Source organism: Pseudophryne corroboree, chromosome 3 (genome assembly GCF_028390025.1).
Source record: "Pseudophryne corroboree isolate aPseCor3 chromosome 3, aPseCor3.hap2, whole genome shotgun sequence".
Taxonomy (NCBI): domain Eukaryota; kingdom Metazoa; phylum Chordata; class Amphibia; order Anura; family Myobatrachidae; genus Pseudophryne; species Pseudophryne corroboree.
This window is the reverse complement of record NC_086446.1, coordinates 688318553-688340437: the sequence shown is the minus strand read 5'-3', so window position 1 is coordinate 688340437 and position 21885 is coordinate 688318553. Positions and strand designations below refer to the sequence as shown.

The 21885-nt window shown below is 46.2% G+C and overlaps 1 protein-coding gene across 3 annotated transcripts in view; it reads left to right on the top strand.

Moving 5' to 3' along the window:
* The window catches only part of CFAP46 (cilia and flagella associated protein 46), a 798890-nt gene that overhangs the window by 293423 nt on the left and 483582 nt on the right, over positions 1–21885 (top strand). For all 3 annotated transcript variants that reach the window (XM_063962013.1, XM_063962014.1, XM_063962012.1), the window contains exons 15-17: positions 11035–11161; positions 13901–14028; positions 16117–16256. In XM_063962013.1, coding sequence (XP_063818083.1) covers positions 11035–11161; positions 13901–14028; positions 16117–16256 — 395 coding nt within the window. The remainder of the gene's footprint in view (positions 1–11034; positions 11162–13900; positions 14029–16116; positions 16257–21885) is intronic.

Here is a 21885-nt window from a genome sequence, read left to right as displayed (position 1 = left end):
CGTAGAGGATGCTCGGCGCCCGTCCCAGTGCGGACATATTTCTGCAAGGCTTGTATATAGTTGTTGCTTACATAAGGGTTATGTTACAGTTAAGATCAGTCTTTGGCTGATGGTGTTTTGTTCATGCTGTTAACTTGTTACGTATATTCCAGGTTGTACGGTGTGGATGTTGTGGGCTGGTATGAATCTTGCACTTAGATTAACAAAAATTCTTTCCTCGTACTGTTCGTCTCCTCTGGGCACAGTTTCTCTGACTGAGGTCTGGAGGAGGGGCATAGAGGGAGGAGCCAGTGCACACCCATTCTAAAGTCTTTAGAGTGCCCATGTCTCCTGCGGAGCCCGTCTATACCCCATGGTCCTTACGGAGTCCCCAGCATCCTCTACGGACTAGGAAAAAAATATTTACCGGTAGGTTTAAAATCTTATTTTTACACCATGAACTGGATAGGTCCACGGCATCCTCCAACACACAGCCAAAACGGTCTTTATTCGCAGATACTGTCTCTGAGCTGGGCTTAGTTGATCCCTGGAGGTTGAAGAATCCCGACCTGAGGCAATATTCATGTTTCTCACACTCACACTCTTCCTTTTCTAGGATAGACTTGGCCCTCCTCTCTCTGGAACTTCTGCCTATGATTCGAAATGTTAGATATGAGACTAGGGGTATTTCGGATCACTCCCCTGTATCGGTTCATGTTGACTTGGGCTGTCAGAGAGGCCAGGCAGTATGGAAGCTTAACCCTTTTTGGCTCACGCATATGGGTGAGGGATCCGAATTGGAGGTCAGTTGGTTGGAATTCTTTGACTCTCATGCTGATACTACCGATGTCTCCTTATTATGGGATACCTTTAAAGCCTTCCTGAGAGGGACGTTGATCAAAAGAGTGGGTAGTCTTAAATCCTCTTTTAGGAAGCGTGGGGCTGAACTGGAGGACCGGGTTATCGCTTCTGAAATGGTATATATACGGGATGGCTTGGACAGCTCTAAATTAGACTGGCTCTGTGCCCAGAAAGAATGGAAGGATCATTTGTGGGGGAAAACACAACATAGGCTTCTATTCTCCTCCCATGTTCAATACGCTACGGGGGATACACGGGTTCATATTTGGCTAATCTTGCTAAGGGGGACCGTTCCTCTCGTACGGTGGTGGAGGTGGTGAATTCGGCTGGGATAGTGTTGGATTGCACCCCCCAAATTGTCACGGAATTTGTATCTTACTATCAGGCGCTCTATAGCTCCAAACTCACATGTTCCCCATTAGAATTATGTAATTACTTAGATCAAATCCAGTTGCCCTGTGTCTCTAGTGAGGCTAGAGCTCTTCTAGATGCTCCTATATCAGTGGAAGAGATAGAGGCAGTAATCACCGCATCACCGGATGGTAACGCTTATGGCCTAGATGGTATTCCATCCAAATTGTATAAAAAACACCAATTTCTTCGCCCCTCAGTTGCTTAATTTATTTAATACTATATTTGAGCAAAATGCGCTTACCCCTTCTATGGCAGAGGCATTGATTATAGTGATTCCCAAGCCGGATAAGGACCCCAAGAAAGTTGAGTCATATCGTCCTATCTCTCTGCTACCCACGGATGTTAAAATCCTAGCCAAGGTCCTGGCTTTCAGACTTAATCAGGTTATAACCCAAATCATTCACCCGGACCAAACAGGCTTTATGTCTGGTAAGTCCACTGCGGTGAATTTAAGGCGCTTGTTTACTTATTTTCAGGTTTCGCATGGGGAGGCCTGCTCTTCTGTTGTAGCCTCTTTGGATGCCGCAAAGGCCTTTGATTCGGTGGAGTGAGCCTTCTTGTGGGAAACCATGAGTAGATTTGGCATGAGCCCTAATTTTATTAAATATGTTAAACTACTTTACTCTCAGTCCATGGCCAGGGTCTCCGTGAACGGAAACGTATCACACTCCTTCCCCGTGTCCAGGGGAACGAAGCAGGGCTGCCCTCTATCCCCCACCCTGTTTGCCGTGGCTATTGAGCCTTTGGCATGTTTGAGTAGAGCTAGTAAAGATATTCTGGGTATTAGGGTGGGCGCAAGAGAGGATAGAATAGCGTTGTATGCGGATGATCTCTTGCTATTTATTGATGATTATGTCTCTTTTATGCCTATAATTCTGGATATGATGGACACTTATGGAGGCTTCTCCGGGCTCACTATAAACTGGGACAAATCAAATATCACTCCACTAAAGGGTCCAATACCGGTTCCCCCACTGATTTTGTATCCCGCTTAAGTGGGTAGACTCTTTTAAGTATCTGGGGATATGGGTGTCGAATGATCCCTGTACTTATGTCTCCCTTAGTATTACACCGCAGATTGTCTATCTCCGTTCGAAAGTCAAGGTTTGGGGGAATTTGCCTCTGACTATTACTGGTAGGGTCAACCTGGTGAAAATGGTGTATTTACCTAAGCTCCTATATGTTTTTCAGCAGTCACCCATATATATCGGCCTTAAAATATTCAGGCAAATTGATAGTTTGCTGTCCTCCTTGATCTGGGCCAGCAGGAGAGCACGTTTGAAGCTTGACACCTTGTCCAGACCAAGATCGGCAGGGGACTTGGCCCTCCCTATTTTTAAATTTTACTATTACGCTGCGCAGTTAGCACACGTCTGGGACTGGGTGACTGACTCCGATGGTCTCACTATGCACTCGCAACTGTTTCTGCAGGAGTATCCTGATGGTACGACATTACAGCTGTTACTCTGTGGGAATATTAAACTAAGGTCCCTATAGTAAAACAAGCCACTCTTATATGGAAGCAAGCACATGCTATTTTGAAGGTCCAGGGTATAGACCCAGACACTCCATTGAATAATGTCCTTGGTTTCCCAGAATTAACCTTTATCTTCTCTTAGAAATAAATGGGAATCTGACCTGGGACCAATTTCAGACGAGATCTGGGAGGGAGCTTTATGCTCTCCACGATTATCTACCACTACCACTAGATATCAGCAAGTTCAATTGTTTATTGTGCACAGAGTGTATATGACGCCGGTGCGACTAGCCCGCATAGGCGCTACCCACTCGGCCAGATGTCCTAAGTGTGGCTGTTTGGGTGCTGATTTCTGGCATGTTATTTGGCTTTGCCCTAAGATGGCAATATTCTGGTCTGGTATTATTGATGTCATGGTGTCCACTGGTATTCCATCGGTTGTGTGTACCCAGACGGTGTGTGTATTGTCGGCCTTGGAGGATGACGCCCTGGATGCTCCTAGCAAACGATACCTGATCAATTTGTGTGCTCTAGCTAAGGTGTGTGTTGCTAGACTGTGGCTGGCTAAGGATGCTTCCACAGTACAGTCTTGGGTTTAGCTTGTTAATACAACGGCTGCTCATGAGAGATACGTATACATGGCCAGGAAGGCGGGGAAGAAATATTATGACTTGTGGGACAGATGGCTCAGTTCTCCTCACTCAACGAACCGTAGTGGCTGACACTCTCCACTGGGTGTATAATATGGGGGTCTGTTGGGAGGATTGGCCAAGCTTCGTGGAATGTCTGTGAGCTGTGTGAGGGGGGTCTATGCTAGCAATGGGACTGTCCCTCTCATGTGTCACCCCTGGGACCTGCGGCCGGCCACCCATTTGCCCGTACCTGCTGTTAGTGTTATATAATTATAATTAGCGGATTGGCTGTCTGGAAGTATTTGAGTGCTGTAACTGATTAAGCTGGTTGACATGTCCATACTCATGACTTACAAGGGTATATTTGAGAGATAAACATGCACTTTCTGTTTGTCATGACTGTAATGCTGTAATGTTGTGAACTGGGAATCTGCGTATTCCCATGCTTAGCATGTTGCCGTGTTTTTCCCCTTTTTTCTTTCTTTCTTTCTTTCTTTTTTTTTTTTTTTTGTTGTTTAGAAGTTTGGTTATTGTTTAAAATGCAAACATAAAACCAATAAAAATTATTGAATTTAAAAAAAGCTGCCTTACTGAGGGGGCTGGCATGCCTGCTAGAGAGCTGGTGGGAGACTCCACCTCTTCCTCACAGTAATCACCGACACTGGCTGCTGGAGTCTTAGGTATGGGAACAACACCAGTCTCCTCCCACTGAGCCGGCCGAAAAGCCTACTTCCCTTAGCAGCCACCTCTTGTGGACACATGACCAGATCCCAGCAGCATTGAGCAGCTGGAGCAGATATATGGAGGCTGAGAGGATGCTAAGGAGGAATGCTGTTTACTGCAGCAGCAACACCAGGCTAGTGCTCCCATCCTCTCAGCCCAGTGCCCTCTCTCCCCCCATCTCACTGACCACCCCCATCCCAGTGAATCTCCCTTCTCTAGCTCAGTGTCCCCCACAATCTCACTGATCCCCTTCCCAGTGTCTTCCCCCTTTCTATTACGTCCTTGAGGATGTTGGGGACACCAAAAGAACCATGGGATATAGACGGATCCGCAGGAGACATGGGCACTTTAAGACTTTCAAAGGGGGCGTGACCTGGCTCCTCCCTCTATATCCCTCCCCAGACTCAGTTTAGAAAATGTGCCCTGCGAAATGGAGACACTCGGGGGAGCTCTTAGAGTTTCTCTGAAAAGACTTAATGTTAGGTTTTTTATTTTGGGGAGATCTGCTGGCCTGCTGGCTACAGACTCCCTGTTTCGTGGGAAAGAGGGGAGAGCAGTCTAGACCCACTTCTAATGAGTTTCAGGGCTCTGCTGCTGCTGACAGGATGCCTTCAGCTCCTGAGGGGAGATGAACGCCGGGCTCTCCTGGATGCTCGCTCCCACAGCTTGCCGTCCCCCCTCTTCAAGCCAGAAGTCAGAAGACAGGTGAGTATGTGAGGAAAAGACATCTTCTCTTCAACAAAGACGGCATATAGAGGTACCACGCAACGTGATTTACTCAGTGCGTGCCAGGCTCCCGGACTGTACACACCGCTGGGTGCAGGGCGCTGGGGGGTGGGCGCCCTGGGAAGCTAAAAAATACCTCATAAATAAGGCTGGCATATCTGTACAGTGCCCTGGCACTGCCGACAAACCCCCGCCAGGATAAACATGTAAAAATAAGCGGGAAGAAGCGCGTTGGGGGCGGGGCTTCTTCCTCTAGGCTCACTCGGCGCCATTTCCTCCTCCAAGCAGCAGCGCTGGTCCTTCCTCACAGCAGCAAGTACCAGTGGCTATAAAACGAGGGGGGGGCAGATTATTTACATATATATTATAGCGCTGCAGCTCTGTGACACTTGAGGGTGTTTTTCAGACCTGCACTTTGGCGCTGGGGTGTGAGCTGGCTACTTTCCTTTTGTTCCCTCACAGGCTTTCTTTTGGGTGCTGTTAGGGAGACAACATGTCTGAGGCAGAATTTTCCTCTCAGGGGGATAATTTATTGGGGACACCAAATGTTTTGGGGGTCCTGTCGGCACCGCCGACTGCTGATTGGTTAACTGCTTTAAATGCTTTAAATGCTAATGTTACTCTATTAAATAAAAAGTTTACTGAATCTGACTCTCAACTGTAGATTTGGAAGAGATCAGTAGATGACGCTTTATTACAAGGGTCACTAAAATGTGGTGTTGACCAATTAGATGACACAGATACCGACACGGACTCTGATACCGGTGCCGATTATGCTGATTCTAGATTAGATCCTAAATTGGCTAAGAGTATTCAATATATGATTGTGGCTGTCAAAGACATATTACGTATTGACGAGGACCCCTTTACACCAGAAACGAGGGTCCTTAGTTACAAAGAAAAGAGACGCTTGGTTTCTTTTCCTCCTTGACTACCAAAGTCATGGTAGAAATGATAGTTCTCCTCAGAAAAAGAGGAGTTACAATTATCCCGTACTTGGACGATCTCCTGATAAAGGCGAGGTCCAAGGAAAAACTGGTACAGGACATTGCACTGTCTCTGTCGCTTCTACAACAGCACGGCTGGCTCTTGAACCTGCCGAAATCACACTTAATTCCAACAACCCGGTTGGCATTTTTGGGTTTGATTCTGGACACGGTCCAGAGTGTTCCTCCCTCCGGAGAAAGCACTGGAAATTCAGAGTTTGGTAAAACTCATTCTGAAACCACCAACTGTCTCCATTCATCAATGCATTCGATTGCTGGGGAAGATGGTGGCGGCATACGAGGCCCTCCAATTCAGGAGGTTCCATGCCAGAGTGTTTCAGTGGGACCTGTTGGACAAATGGTCCGGATCCCACCTTCATATGCACCGGAGGATAGTTCTATCCCCCAACACCAGAATCTCACTCCTGTGGTGGCTACACAGCTCTCACCTCTTAGAAGGACGCAGATTCGGGATCCAAGACTGGATCCTAGTGACCACGGATGCAAGTCCCCGGGGTTGGGGAGCAGTCACACAAGGGATGACCTTCCAAGGAAGATGGTCAAGTCAGGAAACTCTTCTTCACATAAACGTGCTGGAGTTGAGGGCCATTTACAACGGCCTTCTACAAGCGGAGCATCTTCTTCGAAACCGGCCTGTCCTGATCCAATCAGACAATGTGACAGCAGTAGCGTACATAAACCGCCAAGGCGGCACAAAGAGCAGAACAGCAATGGCAGAAGCCACAAGGATTCTTCGCTGGGCAGAGACTCGGGTAAGCGCTCTGTCGGCAATTTTCCTTCCGGGAGTGGACAACTGGGAAGCAGACTTCCTCAGCAGACACGATCTACATACAGAAGAGTGGAGCCTTCATCAGGAGGTCTTCTCCCTACTAACAAATCTATGGGGGGTTCCCCACATAGACATGATGACGTCCCGCCACAACAAAAAACTACTAAAGTATTGTTCCTGGTCCAGGGACCCTCAGGCGGCGGCAGTGGATGCACTGACGTCACCTTGGGTGTATCCGTTTGTGTACGTTTACCCTCCGCTTCCTCTCATTCCAAATGTTCTGAGAATCCTAAGAAAATCACAGATTCCAGCGCTCCTTGTAGTTCCAGACTGGCCAAGGAGAATTTGGTACCCGGATCTTCAGGAGTTGTTAGTCGAAGATCCATGGCCTCTTCCTCTACGCGAGGATCTGCTGCGGCAGGGGCCGTTCGTCTATCAAGACTTACAGCGGCTACGTTTGACGGCATGGCGGTTGAACGCCAGATTTTAGGCCGTAAGGGTATTCCCGATGAAGTCATCCCCACTCTTATCCTTGCTAGGAAGGGTGTGACGTCGAAACACTATCACCGTATTTGGAGGATATATATTTCCTGGTGCGAGTCCAAGAAAGCTCCAGTGGAGAAGTTTGACCTTGGACGTTTTCTCCATTTTCTACAAAATGGAGTGGATGCGGGCCTTAAATTAGGTTCCATAAAAGTGCCGATTTCTGCTTTGTCAATTTTCTTTCAGAAACAATTGGCCTCACTTCCTGAGGTGCAGACCTTTGTAAAAGGGGTCCTGCACATCCAACCTCCTTTGTGCCACCTGTGGCACCTTGGGATCTTAATGTGGTTTTGACATTCCTAAAATCACATTGGTTTGAACCTTTAAGTAAAGTGGAGTTGAAATTCCTCACTTGGAAGGTTGTCATTTTGTTAGCATTGGCATCCGCAAGGCGGGTGTCTGAATTGGCGGCCGGCCTTGTCTCACAAGAGCCCTTATTTGATCTTCCGTGAAGATAGGGCAGAATTGAGAACTCAGCAACAATTTCTGCCAAAGGTGGTTTCCTCTTTTCATATTAACCAACCTATTGTGGTGCCAGTGGCTACTGGCACTTTGGCTGAGGAAAAGTCTCTGGATGTCGTCAGAGCTTTGAAAAGTTACGTTGCCAGAACGGCTCCAGTTAGAAAAACAGAGTCTCTGTTTGTGCTATATGCTCCCAATAAACTTGGGTGTCCTGCTACCAAGCAGACCATTGCCCGCTGGATATGTCACACGATTCAGCAGGCTCATTCCACGGCAAGTTTGCCGTTACTTAAATCGGTAAAAGCCCATTCCACTAGGAAGGTGGGCTCGTCCTGGGCGGCTGCCCGGGGTGTCTCGGCATTACAACTTTGCCGAGCTGCTACTTGGTCGGGGTCAAACACGTTTGCTACGTTTTACAAGTTTGATACCTTGGCCGATGAAGACCTAAAGTTTGGTCAATCGGTGCTGCAGAGTCATCCGCACTCTTCCGCCCGTTATAGAGCTTTGGTATAATCCCATGGTTCTTTTGGTGTCCCCAACATCCTCAAGGACGTAATAGAAAACAGGATTTTAATACCTACCGGTAAATCCTTTTCTATAAGTCCGTAGAGGATGTTGGGCGCCCGTCCCAGTGCGTACTGTATCTGCAGTTTAGTTCTGGTTACACACAGGTTGTGTTATGGTTTCTTCAGTTTGTTGCTGAATTTTGTTCATGTCCGTTGGCATGTGTTCAGTTGAATGCCATGTTATTCGGCATGTTTATGGCGTGAGCTGGTATGATGCTCACCTTGTTGTTAATTCCTTTCCTCAAAATGTCCATCTCTGGGCACAGTTCCAAACTGAGTCTGTGGAGGGATATAGAGGGAGGAGCCACGTCACGCCCCCTTTGAAAGTCTTAAAGTGCCGGTGTCTCCTGCGGATCCGTCTATATCCCATGGTTCTTTTGGTGTCCCCAACATCCTCTACGTACTTATAGAAAAGGATTTACCGGTAGGTATTAAAATCCTGTTTTCCTTCCTAATCAGCCCACTGACCCATTTCACTGCCCATGCCCCTCTACCACCTAGAACCCTCCAGCCTGCCCAGTCACAGAGTTCCCCCCATTCAGCCAGTGCCCCCCATTCTCCAGCCCACCATCTCACCGACCCCGCACCTTTCCCAGTGCCCCCCCCCCCCCCCCCCCTTCCCTCACTAGGCAGCCCACAGGAACCTCTCACTGTCCATGGGCCCTACCCCACCTTGACCCCCTGGTCAGCCCACTCATAGTGTTCCCCACATTCAGCCCAGTGACCCCCCTTTTCCAGCCTAATGTTCCTGCATCCCACCCCCATCTCACTGCTCCCTCATGTATCATTACCAGTAACGAGGGTTTTTATTTTAAGACTACAGATAATACAGTCAATTGGGCAGTTTGAAGGTTAAAATCACCAGAAGTGTGCAGTATGTCGGGTTTGAACCAAACAGTCCATTAAATTTCCCCCACAATCTCAAAATCAAAATTTCTGTTTGCATTTGTGTTTGTAATATTGTAGTGAGAAGTGAATAACAATTTTGTTTTTATTATTTATTACTGTTTGTAACTATGCTGTGTATCGTGTTTTTTTAATAAATGAACTTCACATTTTAGAACTAATAACTTTGTATTTTTGTTTGATAATTATTACAGTATTTGCTGGCGTATAAGACTACTTTTTTGCCCTGAAAAACATGCCTCCAAGTGGGGGGGTCGTCTTATACGCCGGGTGCACTTCAGTTGGGATAGACATAGCTGCCATAGTGGCCTTCCGATACTCGCCCGGTGCCCATAGTGGCCTCCCGATGCCCGCCCACCTCATTCTACTCACCATCCAGTATCGCGCAATATCCAGTGCGGCCGCGGCGGGTCACTAGTGCCAATTACAGGGAGATGCAGGGACTGGCCGGAGGCGCTGCAGTCGCGTTGTGGCCGTTCAATGGTGACAATGACAGGTACTGTAATGGCACTAATACTAATACTAATGGCACTCATGTGAAACCGGTAACACTAAATGCACACAGGGGTATACTTTTATACATTTTACAACTTTCTCCTCGCCCCCTCCCCCCTTCTTATGCATACCTTGATAAATACTCCCTATCCAAATCTCTTATCAGGTCATAATATACAGTATGTCACAAATCTGATGTTCTTTTACGTTTTATTTGGTGTGTGGAAGGGGGTAGTCTTATACGGCGAGTATATAACAAACTCTATATTTTGAGTGGAAATGTTGGGGGTCGTCTTATACGCCCAGTCGTCTTATACGCCGGCAAATACGGTACATTAAGGGGGTATCCAATTACCTGTGATAGTGCCGTTTTTCTTTAGCATCTTTTGATCACTCCTATCCAATTAGGTCGCGTGATAAACATCCGTTTTTCATGCGAAAATACATAGGTCCCGCAAAAAGCCGTGGACCAATGTACAGTATTTTCGCCCACTTATTGCCGGTCTAGGTGGCGCACGCAAAGCATAATCCCCGATAAGTGCCGACATCAGGGATAAAGTCCGGCTTATCAGGGCTAATTGAATACACCCCTTAGGAATAATCATGTCTTAAGGTGCATACACACGGTGCAATTCTGCCTAAAGGACAATTTTGACTTTGCGATGTCCCTTGAATACCCCGAAGCCCAGAGCCACCGATTTTGACTGCACACGGTAACATTTTGGTTATATACAATTTTGGCTATGTACAGGTTTGACTATACTAGAAACTAGATTGTACACTTTCTAGTCAAAAAGTGACCTGCCTCAGACTTGCCTACTCTCCCGGAATGGCCGGGAGGCTCCCGAAAATCGGGTGACCCTCCCACCCCCCCGGAAGAACAGGCAAGTCTCCCGATTGCAGGGGTTCCCCACTGCCTGGCCGCCCACTTAGCGAGTAAAGTGGGCGGTCCGGGCAGGCGATGACGCGATTCTTGTTGAATCGCGTCATCATAGCCACGCCCCCTGCTGTATAATGCCGGTAATAGCGGCATTAAACAGCGGGGGGGGGTGGCTTACGTGACGCGATTTCCGCAGCCACGCCCCGTCCCACCTCTGTCACGCCCCATCACACCTCTGGCCCGCCCCCCTCTGCACTCCCCATCACTGCCCGCCCCGCTGCTGAGCCGACCTGGCTGCTCTCTCCCGGAGAGAGCGGCCAGAAAGTTGGCAAGTATGACCTGCCTGCACAGTCTATGTTTTCGTGTGATACCGACTCCGCGGGAGCGCGCATCGTCATCACAAGCTGTATACACAATGTGCGATATGTACTATGTTTTTACCAATATGTACTATATAGTCCACATCGGTAGTTCAGATCGCACCGTATGTATGCCCCTTAAATCACCTGTGGATTATATTGTTGTTGTAGCGCTGACTGTAGTGTTTGTCTTGTAATGTAAGATTTATAACACAGAGGGGTTATCTGGTGTCAGTCTCCACAGGTAAAAGCAGCACAGGACATGTAAGTTACTTATGCATGAAAGCTCAACACCATACAAAGTGTGTCCAGAAGACTGGATTGCATTTACAGCATACAGGAAATAAGAAAGACACTGTAAGGTCAGTAACACTATTGTCTCTATGTCTCTGATTGACGTCTGGTGCAGTTTAGTTGTTGTCACCTGAAATCTTTTGTTTAATCATTGTCTCCTTTCCTTTTGGTTTGGATCACAGGTTCTCAAACTCGGTCCTCAGGACCCCACACAGTGCATGTTTTGCAGGTCTCCTCACAGAATCACAAGTGAAATAATTAGCTCCACCTGTGGACCTTTTAAAATGTGTCAGTGAGTAATTAATACACCTGTGCATGTGCTGGGTGACCTGCAAAACATGCACTGTGTGGGGTCCTGAGGACCGAGTTTGAGAACCTATGGTTTGGATAGATTGACAGTTTATGTCATAGGTCTGCAAACTCGGTCCTCATTACCCCACACAGTGCATGTTTTGCAGGTCTCCTCACAGAATCGCAAGTGAAATAATTAACTCCACCTGTGGACCTTTTAAAATGTGTCCGTGAGTAATTAATACACCTGTGCACCTGCTGGGTTACCTGCAAAACATGCAGTGTGTGGGGTAATGAGGACCGAGTTTGCAGACCTATGCTTTATGTAGTTACAAAGCCTACTGTCTACTGTGTTACATATATTATTTTCCAGTTTATATTCACAGTTTATGTTGAACACAGAAAATGAACCCCATGACTCAGGATTTGAAGACTTTTCCCAAGATGTTTGCACTTATGAGGGGTATTCAATTAGTGCTGTTTTTTTTTTTGACCAGTTGAAAAAACTGCACTTTTCGCCCGTTTTTAGGTCGAATTTACATTTGACCTATTCAATGCCTGTGCCGCTTTTTCGACTTAAAATCCTGCACAGACGAAAACCATGTGTATCTGCAAATTTGCCGCTGATACACGTGTTTTGGTGAATTTGCAGGCTTTTTCGGACGTTTTTTGGTGCAATTTTCACCCATGCCGATCCGAAAAAAAAAAAAAGTGAAACGGCATGGGCAAAAATGGATTAAAAAAAATGTGTGAAATTGCCCGCAATTGAATACCCTGTGTCGAATTAGTGCTGTTTTTTCGACCAGTCAAAACAACCGCATTTAATTGAATACCCCCTAAGTCTCATTATTTTCACTGCTGCTCTGTAGGCTGTACTCTCCTGAATGTTTGCTGCACAAAGTAGATGCATCGACAGCAGGTGCATTTGACAATCAATATCTTTACTATAAATCTGAATATTTAGTTGTATTAGTAGATTTTATTCTCAATAAGGGATCGTTCACACTAGGATTTAACTTTTGTTTTACAAGCTGTATAGTCAAGAGATACAGGGCTAGATGCATCATCGCTTGGAGATAAATAAAATGGAGAGAGATAAAGTACCAGCCAATCCGCTCCTAACTGCCATGTTACAGGCCCTGTTTGAAAAATGACAATTGGAAGCTGATTGGCTGGTAGTTTATCACTCTCCATTTTATCACTCTCCAAGCGATGATGCATCTAGCCCACTGACATGTACTGCTGGCTCTTATGCAGTGCACTCTGACCTAGAGGTCTATGTACTAAGCCTTGGAGCGAGATAAAGTACCAGCCAATCAGCTCCTAACCTCCACGTTACAGGCTGTGTTTGAAAAATGACAGGAGCTGATTGGGTGATACTTTATCTCTCTCCACTTTATCTCTCCTAGTCTTAGTACATAGGGCCTTATTCATTATGGATCACTTATGTAATCATATGTGCAGTTTGCCAATGTTGAAGAAACTGCACATGCGCAGGACCCATTCTAAGCTGAAGCTTATTCAGCCTGCCGTCGCAGATGAACATCGCATCCAATGGTTGCAATGTTCATTTGATAAACGATCGCATCGCAGATGCAGGGAGGAGGTGGTATGCTCCTCCTCCTGCATTTCCATTGCTAAGGACTGCAAATGAGAACAGCTTTTGCATTTGCAATCCTTAATGAATCGGGCCCCTAGTCGCCTATGAATCTTAGTGGTGTGAGCAGGTGTGGTGCACTGGCCTGGAGATCTTAGCTGAAGTGCTTGTAGAGTGCATTTCTGTATAAAACTAATTCAGACCTGATCGCAGCAGCAGATTTGTTCTCCAATGGTCAAAACCATGTGCACTGCAAGGGGGGCAGAGACAGTATAGCATGTGCAGAGAGAGAGTTAGATTTGGGTGGGTTATATTGTTTCTGTGCAGGGTAAATACTGGCTGCTTTATTTTTACACTGCAATTTAGATTTCAGTTGGAACACATCCCAAGTCCCGTACACACGGGGAAGATGTGTGCTGATTGGTCTAGCACAGACCGCTCAGCGCACACATCTCTCCTCCCGCTCAGCGCATAGTGCGATGTGTGCTGAGTGAGGGGGTGATACGGGGGCTGCTCACTTCACAGAGCAGTGAAGTGATCGATCTACTAGATTTGGCATGCGATAGCGACGTGTGGTGCCGCACATCGCTATCGCTGTGGGGCATACACACGGAGAGATCCGTGATTAATTTCTAAACAATCTAGTCAGATTGCTTAGAATTTAAGCACGGATCTCTCCATGTGTACCCCCCTTACTATCTCTGTACATGTTATAAGCGCCTTGAGTCCTGTTGGAGAAAGAGCGCTATATCAATAAAATTATTATTATTATTATTATATCTGTACCTCCTGCAGTGCTATAAGGGCTATAAGTTGTCCATTGATACAAGGACAAAAATTTACTTTCTAAATAATGTACTTTCATTTACTTTATTATAATACTGGTCTTCAACATTCATGTCTGATTTCCTATTTGCAGGGTCAGATTGTGGGCGGATTTGGCAAAAATTGCCCGTAAACAAGAAGTGTGGGATGTGTGTAGGGCAGCGTGCAGATTCTGCCTGTTATATGATGATGGCCGGTGGCAGATTTCAAGACATGATGTCGGTAAGTATATATAAATTGTCTAGATTCTTTTGTAACTCTACAGTGAACATGTGATTGTTTGCCTATTGTTTATAGTAGAATTTTCTTACCCACGTGTTTCTAGCCTGAAATTATGACTTTTTGTGATTTGTGTATTTAAAACTTGTCCCCGTGGTGGCGGCGCGCCAGCTACGGTGTGGTAGTCTCCTCCCAGTACAGTGCGGCTGTGTCCGTTATTCCCCTTCTAAGTGGAACCGATGCCTTACCTTCTCCCCGTGCTCCGGCCACAGCCTGGTAACGTCTGCTGGACCTGCTAGTATATCCGACACAGACGCCCCTAGCTGCAAACATTATTTAAGTACATTAACTCATTTTAGTTGACATTCCGAGTTGATCGCTAGCTGCAGTTGTTCGCAGCGTAGCGATCAGGCTAAAAATCGGCACTTCTGCGCATGCGTACTAGCCGCAGTACGCACACGCGAAGTACTTTCGCACAAAACTATGCAGTTTTACACAAGAGCGAGCAACACTTTTCTGTCGCTCAGCTGATCGGTGAGTGATTGACAGGAAGTGGGTGTTTCTGGGTGGGAACTGACCGTTTTCCGGGAGTGTGCTAAAAAACGCAGGCGTGTCTGGGGAAACGGGGGAGTGGCTGGCCGAACGCAGGGCGTGTTTGTGATGTCAAAGCAGGAACTAAACTGTCTGAAGTGATCGCAAGGTTGGAGTAGGTCTGGAGCAGCTCATAAACTGCATGAAAAATTTCACGAGCAGTTCTGCTAACCTTTCGTTCGCACTTCTGCTAAGCTAAGATACACTCCCAGAGGGAGGCGGCTTAGCGTTTGCACTGCTGCTAAAAGCAGCTAGCGAGTGAACAACTCGGAATGAGGGCCATTGTTTTTACACCCTGATGGGCAGTGAGGGAGATGGAAGGGAGATATTATAATCCAGTAGAACTCTGATTATCTGAGGTAAATGAGGGGAGAGGTTTCCAGAAAGAGAGTTTATTGAAATCACAGTAAATTATTATATATGTACCGTACCTGCAGAATATTATTCAGCTGTTCATGAGAACTTTGTTCATTCTGTGGAGCCAAAGCTTAAAATCAAGTACATAGGGTTTTGTGCCGGAAATTAATAAGTACATTTTAGCCTGGACTACTGTACAGTATTAACTGTACTTATATACTGTATGATCAGGGATTAGATTAAAGCTGCATTTAATCTGCAGCACGCTTAGAGCAATCTTGGATAGTCGGGGGGGGGGGGGGAGGTTAATCCACATTCTATAGAGAGATAATAGGATAGAGACACATATAAAGATGGTAAAGATATGAGAGTCCCAGGAGTGATGACCCTGGAAGACAAACACAACACAAAACATGCCTCCTGAGATGTATCAAGCAGTGAAAAGAGTGGAGAAGTTGCCCATAGCATTGGTAGAGAGGCAAAGCAGGCATTGTTATACCCGCAAGCAGTAGCGGATCTTGCCACGGGCAAGCAGGACTTTTGTGATGCATACGCAGAAATCGAGTACCATCAGCAATTGTGGTTGACCCAGGACTACTCAGAACAATGAGAATGCAGTCACACCAGAGCCATGTTTTTACTCGCAATCCATTGCAACTGACATCAGATACACGCCCCAAAAACGGCCATGATCCACCTGTGTTTTTTCCAACCACTCTCCACAAATGCCTTGTTAACACCCACAAATGGCCACTTCCTGTCAATCAGATTGCATTCGTATTTCACTGAATTGCGATCACAATTTAGCCTTCAAAGCGCAATGTATTCTCAGCGCATGTGCTGTCTGCCGATAATCGCCCAATTTTGAGATTTTGCAATTTTGAAACTGAATCTGAATAAGACCCTGAGTTCTGGTTGGTTCTTTTTGACGGTACTCTTAGACTATTGTTTTCTGTGCAGATTATCTATGCGCTCTCTTTTACCTTTGATTAAACACATTGAAATGTGACTTTACAGTGTCTGTAAATCCCCTCTGCCTGAAGCAATGTGCTAAATGTGGTGAAGAATTATCTGGATTGCTTTAACGTAATTGTATAAAAAAAATCATTGTTTTCTGTGGTTTTTTTTTTAACCTTCCATCAGTACAAAAGAAATCTGTGACCAGCGCTTTGGATGAAGGAAAGAGTTCAGAGCCGGAATCGTCAAAGACCAAGATAGAATTGTTCAGTGATGTGAAGGTTTTATTACGAATTCTGGCAGAAATTAGATTTATCAATGCAGAGGTTAGTACTGCTGTATGTGAACTATGGCTAATGGGAGACGGAATGCTGGTTAGCAAGAGTTTTGTCTTTTTATAAAGGGCATTCTTGTAATCAGAATTACTTTAGATGAATTCAAGAATATGTCACATAAATATGCAACGGATTAGTGTATTTCAGAATGGCTTTACTATATTTTATGGCCGTAGATAAATTGGTACTTTCTCTATTTAGGCTACGCTGAAAATATGTCAGGTATGTAGGCTCATTTCTAATGCATCCGTCCTTCATTCACTGGAGCAGGAACACATGAAATTAGTAAGAAAATATGTATTGGTTTAGAAATGTAGAAATACTGTATTATAGTACTGCTAAACTAGATCAATTTGGAAAAAGAAAATAGGTTCTCTGTTAACAGTTTAATGAACGGAACCCATATTCACAGCTACTTCTTCAGCTGGGCCCCTACCTTACCATTCAGAGAAGTGAATACATTAGGGCAGTATGGATGGTGTAATGCAGTGGTGTCACAACCCAGGTGCACAGGGTGTGTCCCGCACCCAGGTGTCACCCTCGGAAGGGGTGACACCAAAGTACTGGCAGTGACAGGAGCCAGGTGCTGCAGAGTGATTTTCTCCTGTATTATTCTGGTATAACACTGAGGTTATAGGTTGGATTCCCACCACGGCTCTAACTGTGTGTGGTTTGTATGTTCTCCATGTATTTGCGTGGGTTTCCTCAGGGTACTCCAGTTTCCTCCCAGGATCCCAAAATATACTGATAGGTTAATTGGTTCCCCACAAAATATTAACCTCCGTGTGTGCGTGTACATGTGTTTCGGGCAGACCAGATGGGCCACGTGAGTCTTATCTATTGTCAGAGTCTATGTTTCTATGTTAATTTCTAAACAGACTGCATCTATAAATCTGACTGCAGTATGCTATGCTAATTAGAACACATGTGGCTAATTGGGGAGGGTGTTTCTGTCACATTGAGGCAATCACAGCCTTCAGTATCGCAATACACAGAACCATAAAATCCCAGCACAAACCATTTAGTACACCTGAGATAACCATTACATGAATATTAGCTAACACATCATTAGCTCGTTAGCATTTCAATCAACGTTTTCATACTTTGTCTTTACTTTGTACTATGATCGGGAATAGTAACCTTGCCTGGAGCATGGCGAGCAGTACACTAATTGGGCTTCCACGTGCTTTGACTGCAAAAACAACACAAAAATACCTTGTGTTGTGTCTACCTTTTTTGTGTCGACTTTTTGTCATGTTGACCCTTTCATGTGTCGACCTTTTGACCTAATGCATGTCGACCATTAGTGGTCGGCCTAATGACTGTAGACTTTTCCATGTAGATCTGCTGATCCATACCCTGCAGACCCTTTGATTTTATATATTTAAGTTCTATCAAAGTGTTTCATTTTCTGCACTTTGGGGGTCATTCTGACCCGATCACTCGCTGCAGTTTGTCGCAACGCAGCGTTCGGGTCGGAACTGCGATCTCCTCTGAGACAGAGGTGGTCGCTGGGCGGGAGTGGGCTGGCCGCCGTTTTTGGGGGGTGCGGTCCGGCCAACGCAGGCATGGCCGGACCATTGGGGGGGCAGGCCGTGGCGGCTGCGTGACGTCACGGGGAGTGACGAGTAGCTCCCGGCCAGCACGCTAAAGCTGCGCTGGTCGGGAGCTACTCTTGAAGTGCAAAGGCATCGCCGCTGTGCGATGCCTTTGCACTTCTGCGGGGGGGGGCAGACTGGGGTGGACTAGCCCTGTGCTGGGCGTCCCCCCACATGTCAGTGTGAATGATCGTAGCTGTGCTAAATTTAGCACAGCTACGATCAACTCGGATTGACCCCCATTATTGCTTAGCATTTATTGAAGTGGAGCTTATAAAATAAAAAATAAAAAAAATACCCTATAACTGAATTGTATACACCCAGCATGAAGAATGGTATAGTGTATATGGTTCCATGTAGATTGCTCTGGATGTGTTGTGCTTAGAGGTATATAGAAATTCAAAATGTATTGTTAATTCTATAAACAGAGTGAATAGCCTTGTTTGGACTTGTTCCCACTACTGCTAGAGTGTCCTCATACATCACTGCTACAGTTGCGCCAAACAGCCCCTCTCAGCGTGCTAGGTCCTGTGACACTCTGCAAGTGCCGCGCATCTTTTTTGCCATAAATGCGTCTTAGTTGCATCACAAGGCTGATTCATTTGATATGCAACACTTAAGACAGTAGAGAATTTAAACGTGCTTGGGATAGGCATAAGAATATCCTTACAAAGGGGCTAATTTAGTAAGGATTGCTGATGGGCATGTGCAGAAAGGGTCCTGCAGTCAATGCGCAGATAGGCGAACGCCTCTGCCTGATGGACAAGCAGAGGCATTCGCAGGGAGGGATGGGGGCAGCTAGTGTTAGAGAAAATGAGGGCGTGCCGTCCCCGTTTTCCGGGAGTGACATGGCCAAGGACTGTCTCGCAAGACGCAGTTACCTTGGCCTCAGAATCTGCAATGCGATGACGAGGCTGAGAAAACTTAAGCTTACCTGGTCGTGATGTTCATCTGAGATGCGATCGCATCGCAAATGCAGGGAGGAGTTGGTATACACCTGGGATGCACCTCCTCCTGCATTTGCATTGCTAAAGACTGCAATTGCAAAGCTGCTACGAGAAAAGTGTAGGAGAGATTGGGGAAATCTGCCTGTACCCCCAATAAAGCCAAACTAAGGAAAACAGTATAGAAGTCTATACATGGGTCATAATAAAAAATATTTGGGGTACTTAAATTGGGTCAAATGGCTGCTATATGCATTTTTCTAAAAAATAAAAAAAGTTTGAAAGCAAGTGTTTATCAGCAAATAAGAGCTCAAATTAATTTGGGGATACATAAAAATCGGTCCAAGTATATATTTGGGTCATATTAAGCCACTATCCATACACTTCCAAAAAGAAAATGATTACTCCCACCTGTAAGCCTAAAAACACTTGTCCCACTCATAAAGCACATTAATATACCTGACCCATACCTCGTATCCCAATTTCCATCATTTTGCATTTTTGACCCCAAAAATGACATGTCATTATTTCATTATTTAGTAATTAAAAATAATTAAAAACTTCTATGTGCCTATTTAGACATTCAGGAGGTGTCCCAGGGGCAATGAACCAAATCCCAACATTTTTACCTTTATAATAGGGATTTTCCCCCCAGCTTATCACCTGCTCAGAGGTGGTGAAGTGACATTCGCAGTAAGTACTATACAATAATATCTCACCTTTTACAGTTCTAACAATATTTCACGGCTAATTGAATTCCTCCCTCAGTCACACACAATATACAAGTGTTGCCTATCAAATTAATCAGTCACACCACGTTGAGACTAAAACGCATTTGCAGCAAAAAAAAAAAATGCCCGCCGCTAGCAGAGTTGCACAGCACCTGGTGGCTCACTTGCGCCAGGTATCTCGAGCTGCATGGTGTAGTGTGGCTATATAAACGAGGACACATCTGTATATTTCATATTTTACAATTTAGCTTGGATTATTTTATATTGGGTTTTCTCTTACGTCCTACAGGATGCTGGGGACTCCGTAAGGACCATGGGGTATAGACGGGCTCCGCAGGAGACATGAGCACTCTAAAGACTTTAGAATGGGTGTGCACTGGCTCCTCCCTCTATGTCCCTCCTCCAGACCTCAGTTAGATCCTGTGCTCAGAGGAGACTGCGTGCACTGCAGGGGAGCTCTCCTGAGTTTCTCTGAAAAAGACTTTTTGTTAGGTTTTTTATTTCCAGGGAGCAGGCTCCCTGCATCGTGGGACTGAGGGGAGAGAAGCAGACCTACTTGAATGATAGGCTCTGCTTCTGAGGCTACTGGACACCATTAGCTCCAGAGGGTCGGTACGCAGGTCTCACCCTCGCCGTTCGTCCCGGAGCCGCGCCACCGTCCTCCTCACAGAGCCGGAAGACAGAAGCCGGGTGAGTATTAAGAAGAAAAGAAGACTTCACAGGCGGCAGAAGACTTCAGATCTTCACTGTGCTCCCACACAGACACACACAGCGGGCACTGTAAGGGTGCAGGGCGCAGGGGGGGGGGGCGCCCTGGGCAGCAATAAAAACCTCTAGGGACACTGGCATATAGAGTAGATACTGCGGAGGCAGTATATTAATAAACCCCCGCCAGTATAAATAATTTGAGCGGGACCGAAGCCCACCGGTGAGGGGGCGGGGCTTGGTCCTCCAACACTAACCAGCGCCATTTTCTCCACAGCACACTGCAGAGAAGCTGGCTCCCCGGACTCTCCCCTGCTGAACAAGGTTACAGAGGGCACAAAAGAGGGGGGGGGGACACATTTCATTGGCGCAGTGAGTATATTTATATAAAAGCGCTGTACTAACTGGGATTTTTTTCCAGTGTCCGGTGGCGCTGGGTGTGTGCTGGCATACTCTCTCTCTGTCTCTCCAAAAGGCCTTATTGGGGGACTGTCTCCATATAGATATATCCCTGAGTGTGTGGGAGTGTCGGTACGTGTGTGTCGGCATGTCTGAAGCGGAAGGCTCATCTAAGGAGGAGGTGGAGCAGATGATTGTGGTGTCTCCTTCGGCAACGCCGACACCTGATTGGTTAGATATGTGGAATGTTTTAAATGCAAATGTGGCTTTATTACATAAGAGATTGGACAAAGCAGAGTCCAGGGATAAAACAGGGAGTCAATCAATGGCTTTGACTGTGTCACAGGGCACTTCAGGGTCTCAAAAACGTCCCCTGTCCCAAGTAGCAGACACTGATACCGACACGGATTCTGACTCCAGTGTCGACTACGATGATGCCAGGTTACACCCAAGGGTGGCCAAAAGTATTCATTATATGATTATTGCAATAAAAGATGTTTTACATATCACAGATGACCCCTCTGTCCCTGACATGAGGGTATGCATGTTTAAGGAAAAGAAACCTGAGGTAACCTTTCCCCCATCTCATGAGCTGAAAGCGTTATTTGAAAAAGCATGGGAAACTCCAGACAAAAAACTGCAGATTCCCAAGAGGATTCTTATGGCGTATCCTTTCCCTGCACAGGACAGGGTACGGTGGGAATCCTCGCCCAGGGTGGACAAGGCTTTAACGCGCTTGTCCAAGAAGGTGGCACTACCGTCTCCAGACACAGCGGCCCTCAAGGATCCTGCTGATCGCAGACGGGAAACTACCTTAAAATCAATTTATTCACATATGGGCGCTTTTCTCAGACCTGCAATAGCATCGGCGTGGGTTTGTAGTGCGGTAGCAGCTTGGACAGATACCTTGTCAGCTGACATTGATACCCTAGATAGGGATACCATTTTATTGACCTTAGGTCACATTAAAGACGCAGTCTTATATATGAGAAACGCTCAAAGAGACGTTGGGCTACTAAGTTCAAGAGCCAACGCCATGGCGATTTCTGCTAGGCGAGCCCTGTGGACCCGCCAATGGACGGGTGATGCCGACTCAAAGAGGCATATGGAAGTTTTGCCTTACAAGGGTGAGGTGTTATTTGGGGAAGTTCTCGCGGACCTGGTTTCCACAGCTACCGCGGATAAATCTATTTCTCTATCGTCCTAGTGGATGCTGGGGTTCCTGAAAGGACCATGGGGAATA